Genomic DNA, 8416 nt, shown 5'->3' with positions numbered 1-8416 from the left:
TATATATATATATATATATATATATTGCTGTTGTTGACGTATGCCTGTTTAGGCAGAGGGGGTGCGATTGTTCTTCCAGTGGAGCCATCTATGGCCAAGAATTTGACTTCTGCTACACCATACGTCACACCCGATTATAGGGCGGACCCATTCATTCATCCACAGATCGTAGTTTTGACCTGAATCAGAGAACGATCGATCTCCACTCAAGAACTCCCAGAGGTATTGATTTGTTATAGGAACATGGAGGACTTTTGCGACTCTACAGATTTACTACACGGGGAGTCTTCGGCCGGCGGGGTTGGGACCCACGAACTCTCGGACATGGGCCCAGCACCCTACCGACCAGACTATCCCAGCTGAAATATGTATGTTATATGTATTATATATATGTGTACGGTTAAGGGAAAAAACAATGATGAAGATGACAATTAACTAGGATGATGATGAGCGGAGCCTCCTAATTATAATAAAAATGGCTAAAAATGCGCAAAAGAAATTTCAGACAAAACTTGGGATTATCTTCACATTTACGCATTAAACTTCTGATTTCAGTACAGTATCTTTTATATATAACAAGATAAGAAGTGTGATTGACTGACTAGGGATTCAATGCACTTTTACGATAAAAAAAATTTTTTTTTTGACACGAAATTTTACACGAAGATAAATTATGAATAGATAAGTTGGGTCGTACTTTGAAACCCGATTTTTGGTAAATTTGAATAAGAAAGTTTTTTTTATGATTTTTTTCTTTTCTTTATTTTTCTTTATTTATTTTTTTGCTACATACCACGATTTACTAATCGAGGCCAATCGAGTTCAAACTATGCTTCCTAGAATTTATATATTTCTTGTGTTGTAAAGTATATCATTTTCCGCATCGTGGAACAGCAAAGCGGGGAGCTCGTACTGATTGATCGAATCTGTGTCGCCGCATCATAAGCTTCATTTTGCTAGTTTTCTTTTTCCATGCTCGGTATTTATTAAAAATATTTTTCGCTTAACTCTATTAATCTTTTTTTAAAAAAACAAATCAAAGACTTAAATTTTTTTTTTCATTTTTAAATTCATTCAATTTTTTAACTAGTTATATATTTACTTATTTGGTTTAGAAGGAACAAACAAATTTCTTTTTCGAATTCTAAATAATTTTGAATCTTCCCTAATTCCTCCATTTGATATTCAAACACATATTTTTTTATTCGAGATACGAAATTTTTTAAATAAAAATTTACTGCCGGCCAGGTGGCCGAGTGGTTAGCTCGCCTGACTGTCAAGCCAATGGCCGCGGGTTCAAATCCGGCTCTGGGCATGGATGTTTCTCTCTCTTGTGTTGTCCTCTGTTGTGTGTGATGTGTGAATGTGGCCCACCCTATGAGCGGGTTTGTGGCAGTGTGGCGTGGGCAATGTTACTCGCCTCCGTGACTTTGGTTCACAGGTGCCCACTGGGTAACGCGAAATGAGTAACACCTCTGGCATCTTCTAAGGCGAAACGAATAAAGTTCAGTGCCTGCCATTCGAAAAAAAGAAATAAATAAATAAAATTTACTGCAATATGTAAACAATGCAACCCTAATTTTAATTAGGGTAAAAAAATGTGTATTAAGAAGACTTAGCGCAATAATTATCCATAACGTTTTATTCAAATTAATAACTACATCATTTCTGTACTTTCGGAGCTTGACAAACAGTAAGCCCTCCAGAGTTGCAGGGTACCGTTCTCCATTTTCCAGTTGATTGAGAAATGGCAACACATCCTCTATCCTCCGGATAATCACTTGGTTCTTTTTCATCCCAATTTAGAAACTCAAGAGTACTTCCGTCAACCCACATAAAAGATTCTAGAATAAAATATTTATACAAAGTGTTCTGTAATTGTCACTCTTAACATACTATGAACATTTTAAAAATCAGTGAATGAAAAAATTTATGCTTCAACTAATCAACAAGTGCTTAGAGAATCGGATTCCGGACCAGAGGCTCCGCTACTTAAGACCCACCGAGTACTCCGACAGACATTCGTCTGGAGGGGTGGCGGTGACTATGGTTACGAGGTATGATTATTTCAAGTAGGGGTGCGGGTTCCTCTTTAAGACTGGTTTTGGCGCGAGAAAATGAGATCTGTTTCTTCGGTCTATTGTGTTAGCTCTAGAGTGAAGAGAAATAAGTATTCGTATCTGAAACATCGTTTAGATCGTTCGATTTTTCTCTTTTTTAAAAAAGTCGGAATTTTAATAGCGGTAGCATCAAAAATTTGATATCATAATTTTTACATTTTTTACTGTTTTTTAAAAAGTATATATTATACAAAACAATAGCCCAAAACGATTTTTTTTATTTAATTTATTTTACAAGATATTTACAATTAAATTTCAAAGCTTTTTTTAATTAAAAAATAAATATCTAAGAATAGAATGAATGGATTTAAAAAAAAAATGTATCTCATTTTACGCGGAAATAATTGAAGTTCTTTATAAAATAATTATAATAAAACAAATGTTTAAAAAATTTAATTTTTATTGCAAAATTAAGTTGTAAAATGAAAAACAAAAATGTTGTTAATGTCGTTCAAAGTTCAAACAAAACCCATTTTAAAGTAAATTTTATTCTGAACAAAATGGCTTTTCAAAAAAAAAAAATGGATCGCAATTCTATAAAAAGTTATAGCTTATTACGCGAAACACTGCACCGCTGCGCGCTCTGCCACTCCACTTTGCTGATCGCTCAATTGCACTGTATCAGTTGATTTGGAGGGAATTTAAAAACCTGAACTAAAGTTTCACAAAATAACAAACATTATATAAAATAATAAATTTATAATTTTAGGTGAATAATATTATGAATAATTAGTTATTTATAATTTATTTACATAATTTTTTGAGTTGAAACTTGGAACTAGAAGAATATATTTTATTTATAACTATTTTGTCAAGAACTTCCTCGTAAAATGAGATACAATTATTTAAAATCCATTTATTATATCCTTAGATATTTATTTTTTAATTAAAAAGAACTTCAAAATTTAATTGTTAACATCTTGTAAAATTAATTAGATAAAAAAAAATCGTTTTGGGCTATTGTTTTGTATAATATATACTTTTCACAAAACAACAAAAAATGTAAAAATTATGATATCAAATTTTGGGTGAACCGCTATTAAAATTTTGACTCAATGACAATTTAAAATTATTATTTCTATGTAATGATTGATAAATAGGATATGTATGGAAATTGTATAAAATTGTTTAAAGCAAGCTCAATGTTTTATTAATAAATAACTCATCTATAACTTTATCATACGTAGTAAATTGGTTATTAAGAAAAAAAATGAAAATATAATTTTGATAATAAAAAACTGTTAGACTTTTTTTTTAATAAATAGTGAGAAAAACTATACAGGTTACATTAAAATACAGGTAAGAAAACGTAATTTAAGCAACAAAAAAAACTTAGATAATTTCAGATGGTTTGATGGGTGCAGATAAAATTCATCGTTGATAGTTTTAGATTTCATCCTATATGCGGTAACTTGCTTTCAGTTTAAAAAATAAATAAATAATAAGAACAAAGATATTTAATATTTTTTCGGCACAGATAACGTGAACTATTTCTATTTTCAGCAAAAGTTTTATCTCCTTTTAAAATCAGAGTTAATAAGTTTAAGCACTTCACTTTTTCCAGAAAACTCAAATAATAAAAGAAATTAACTGTTTTAAAAAATGTGCAAGTTTAGAAATTAAACCATCTGACAATCAATGAACATTCATAATAAATATCGTAAAATTAAAAAAACCTGTACTACCCTTAATATCAGAATTTGTTCACTTTTTTTCCTTTGTATTTAAAAAATAACAACTGATTGAGTAGAGAGAATCATTTCAAGTAAGAAAGAAATATTCATGCGAATCGTAAAAAAGTTATTGAATCAGATTAAATTAGTCTCCTACTGGTGGCTGAGTCAGCCAATCTGGTATACTTCCCATACAAGCTATCATCGAAGCTACCCTCCCTAAAATGCCCTCTTCTTGTTTCTATAGCACCAGACTGTCGCAGACTTTGTGGCGGTCAGAGTACCTATCGTAGACAAACAGTAGAAATCCTGTGGTTGGTCACTGAGCCAAACAAGGATATGGAGAAAAATTTCCTTCCCTTTCTCTATTGAGGAAGTTTACTCATAAATGAGATCACCTCTGCCAATACCTCCTAGAAGGGAAGAAAGCGGAAGGACGCAAAACGATGACTCATACAGTTAGGCCCAGATTTGATGATCACTTCTGACGATGACGGGTTTTTTTTTCCTTCTGTTTCGCGGCACTTTTTCGTTACTCTTCCACTAATTTTTTACTGTCTACAAATTATTAAAATTTTTTTTTTGTCTAGATTAAATGTTTTTAAATTGTGTAAAAATGCTTAATATATATATTTTTTTTTTCAGAAATGATTAACAATAAATCAATTCTAACAAAAGTAACTGCTGTGTGAATGAAAAAAATATATTTTTAAGCATTAAAAACCAGTTTTATTTTATAAATTGGAAAATTTTATCTAACTTTTTGTTATAAAATGTATAGATTAAAAACAAAGAAATATATTTTTAAAGGGATTTTACACATTTATTATTATTATAGTTTTGACATAAAACTGAGAAAGGGGTCTAATTTTTATAATATGATACTTACATTTTTAGTAGATGATTATTTTGGATTTTAATGATTATGTTTTGCATGTTATTAGAACTAGAGCATACGTAATAAAATGGAAATTGTTTATAAACAATGACATAAAATGAGCTTAGGAAACTTTAGAAAATCAAATGCAGTCTTCAAGGTTTAGATAGAAAAAAAAAACATATCAAAAGCATGATTATAATTTGTATTTTTTTCCTATGGAAGTGTGATTGTTAGAAGTGATAAACTAAAATTAAAGTAAGCAACCTTAGATAACAAATATTTTATTAAATAGCAAATTCAAAAAATGATAAATAAAATGTAAACACAAATTTTACTGAAACTTTCAGCAACATTTAAAAAAGAATAATTTTTACCCATCACACTTGTCCGCGCATGCGCGTACTGTTACGAGCGCTTTTGCAGGGCAGATGATGTTGTCATGTTTAAGAGAACGGCAGCTTTCTCTTTGCGGGAATTTTCCCCAATATCTACCTTTACCTTTTCTATGTCATGTTTGTGTCTAAATAAACTAATGAAAAGACATATGGTCCGTCATTTATTTACAGTTTAATGTACGAATAACTTACATCATCTCTCGATATCTCTAATATCTTAAACATAAGTGGTCCGTCGATTACGAGACGTACCAACAAAGCCTATGGAGAAATTAAATCGTTCGAAGGGAGCTATCAAATGCTCGATAACGAAATTTGAAATCGGATATATCAGTAAGTTAATCGGATATATCAGTAAGTTGATCGGATATATCAGTAAGTGAACTAGAAGTGAAATTGAAAAAAGTTGAAACGCTTCAAAATCGCCTTTACCATATCCGTGAACAATACTATGACTTACCGAACTTTAATGAGATTCCAGACGTCGAAAATGACTTGGAAGATACTGAATCAAGACTGGAAAATTTGGAGGTAAAATTCAGACTATTTATTGATTCAATTAAGAATGTAAACTGCTCTAATGTTTTTGCATCAGAATGTTCGGAAACAAAAACTGAATCAAAAGTAAAGGTTAAGTTACCCGAAATACCACTTCCTGTTTTTACTGGAAAGTATGAAGAGTGGTCTAATTTCAAAACTCAATTTGAACATGTAATTTCAAACAATGAACAGTTAAATGATGCCCAAAAACTGTATTATTTGCGCGCTTCTTTAAGTGCCGAAGCTAAACAACTAGAAAGTGCTGATGATTCATTTGAATCCTTATTTACAGCACTAACAGAGAGATTCGAAAATCATAGAATGCTAGTTGACACTCATTTAACTGCTATAATTAATTATGAGAAAATTCAACATGAATCTTCAAAGGAATTAAGAAAATTCTTAGACTGCGTAAACAAAAACTTACGAGCTTTAAAGGTCTTAAAATATGAGCAAAATAATCTTTCGGAAGCATTCCTAATAAATATTATCCTTCAAAAATTGGATAGGGAAACACGAAAATTATTCGAATACACAACTAAGAAAGCAGAATATCCGAAATTCACAGAATAAATGTCATTTCTAGAAAGCAGAAGTTCAACTCTAGAAAGTGTAAATCAATGTTTGTGTGTCAAACCTTCTAACAAACACTCCCCTTATTTAAATAAATCTAAAACTTTTATGCTGAATTCAAATGATAAATCAAAACAAAAAACATGTGTTTTGTGTAAAAATGCGCATCCTTTAAATAAATGTTCAAAGTTTCTTTCAATGAATGTTTCAGAAAGATATGATATGAATACGTAAAACAAAATAAACTTTGTTTTAACTGTTTTAAAAATCATCATGCGAAATTATGCTCTTCCAAATATAACTGTTTTTATTGCCCGTTACGTCATAACACACTTTTACATCGAAATGAGGAGATCAAACCGCGATGTGAAACTGAAACTAATAGTTGCGCCTCTCCACCGTTTGATTCATCGGTTGTTTTGACTGGCAAAGACCTTCAAGTGTCGCCGGACAGTTCAGAAACTAAACATTTCCAAACTCTGAGTAATGTAATGAAAGAGAAAAAATCTGTATTATTAAGTACGTGTTATATTTTCATTAAGGATTCTTACGGGATGCGCTACAAATTGCGCGCTGTTTTAGATAGCGGGAGTAATGTAAATATTTTGATGAATGAATGTGCTGATAAATTGGGTTTGATAAGACAAACGATTAACGTACCTGTAATGGGATTAAATGGAGCTACTCATAATATAAAAAATAAATCGAATACTGTTATTTCTAATGCAGATGAAACTTTTAAAGAAAGTTTAGAATTCTTGATTGTTCCTAAAATTACTGGGTTTATTCCATCAACTCAATTAGAAGTATCAAATATTGAATTGCCTCCTTTTATAGATTTTGCTGACCCTACATTTTTTAAACCAGGTAAAATTCTTGCTTTAATTGGGGCAGAACTGTTCTATAAGATTTTAAAACAAGCTTCACATAAGGTTAATGATAAACTTATTTCGCAAGATTCTGTTTTTGGATGGATACCAACAGGTGTTCTTGATGAAGTAATGCCGTCTAATGTTCATGCTCAGTGTCATTTGATTCGGGATTTTGAAGAATTAAACAATAATATAAAACAATTTTGGGAGTTAGAAGCTATTGGCATTAAACACGAAGATCCAAAACTTTCAGAAGAAGATAAGGCACAAGCAATTTTCGACGAAACTGTCAGGTTTATTGACAATCGTTACGAGGTTCAATTACCTTGGAAAAGGGATAATAAAGAACTAAAGGATAATTTTAATATTGCAAAACAACGTTTAGAGGGGTTACAAAGAAAGTTTTTTCGAAATCCTGAATTGTATATTCAATATTCTGAAATTATTAAGGATTATTTAAATCAGGGTATTATAGAGCCAGTGAAAGGAAACGAACCTATTTCAAATAAGCCCATTTATTTTCTACCTCACCATGCAGTTTGCAAGGAGGATAAACTCATAACAAAAGTTCGTATAGTGTTTGACGCAAGCTCACATGATAGTAACGAGTTATCACTCAATGACTATTTATGGCCTGGCCCAAATGTAAACCCCCTTCTGTTTGACATTTTAGTCCAGTTTAGACTAAATGAAATAGCCTTTACATCTGATATTGAGAAGGCTTTTTTACAAATATCCCTTGCTGAAAAGGATTGCGATGCAGTTCGCTTTCTGTGGTTTAATGAAGATTACAAATCACTTAGGAATTTAAAAACATTTAAGTTTAAGCGCGTTCTTTTCGGAGTGAACGCTTCACCATTTCTGTTATCAGCCACCATCAAACACCACATTGAGAAGTTTAGAGATGAATATCCCAAAACTGTTCAACTACTTGACCATTACATTTATGTTGATGATTTCATCTCAGGCGAAGATACCTTGCAGGAAGCTCTTGTAGTTTCTCTGAATGCTAAGAAAATTATGTCTGAAGCAAGAATGACTCTCCGAAAATGGGTTACGAATGATATAACTCTAAAGAAATGCTGGAAGGAAGAAGGTTTCGATATTCAAGAGGAATATGCAACCATTAGCTTGGGGAGTAATTTGACGAAGGTGTTAGGAATGGCGTGGAAAACAGAAGAGGATTGCCTTACCTTGGAAGTAAAGGGTCTCCTGGAATTTATTTCCTCTCCTGAAAACTCGAAGCGTCGCCTCTTACAAGCAGTTGGTAAAATTTTTGACCCGTTAGGAATGTTAACACCATTTACCATTCGTGTCAAATGTTTATTTCAAGAGCTGTGGATGAAGAAGGTACCGTGGGATG

The 8416-nt window shown here is 31.7% G+C and overlaps 1 protein-coding gene across 1 annotated transcript in view; it reads right to left on the bottom strand.

Moving 5' to 3' along the window:
* Window positions 1–1624: 1624 nt before the first annotated feature.
* LOC107439805 (lectin-30A) overlaps window positions 1625–8416 on the bottom strand; it is a 37615-nt gene continuing 30823 nt past the window's right edge. Inside the window, exon 12 of the mRNA XM_016052512.2 lies at window positions 1625–1844. Coding sequence (XP_015907998.1) covers window positions 1663–1844 — 182 coding nt within the window. The 3' untranslated portion in view covers window positions 1625–1662. The remainder of the gene's footprint in view (window positions 1845–8416) is intronic.

The sequence above is a fragment of the Parasteatoda tepidariorum genome, chromosome 7 (assembly GCF_043381705.1).
Source record: "Parasteatoda tepidariorum isolate YZ-2023 chromosome 7, CAS_Ptep_4.0, whole genome shotgun sequence".
NCBI lineage: Eukaryota > Metazoa > Arthropoda > Arachnida > Araneae > Theridiidae > Parasteatoda > Parasteatoda tepidariorum.
Note: the sequence above shows the minus strand (reverse complement) of the source record. Positions and strands in the feature narration are given on the sequence as shown.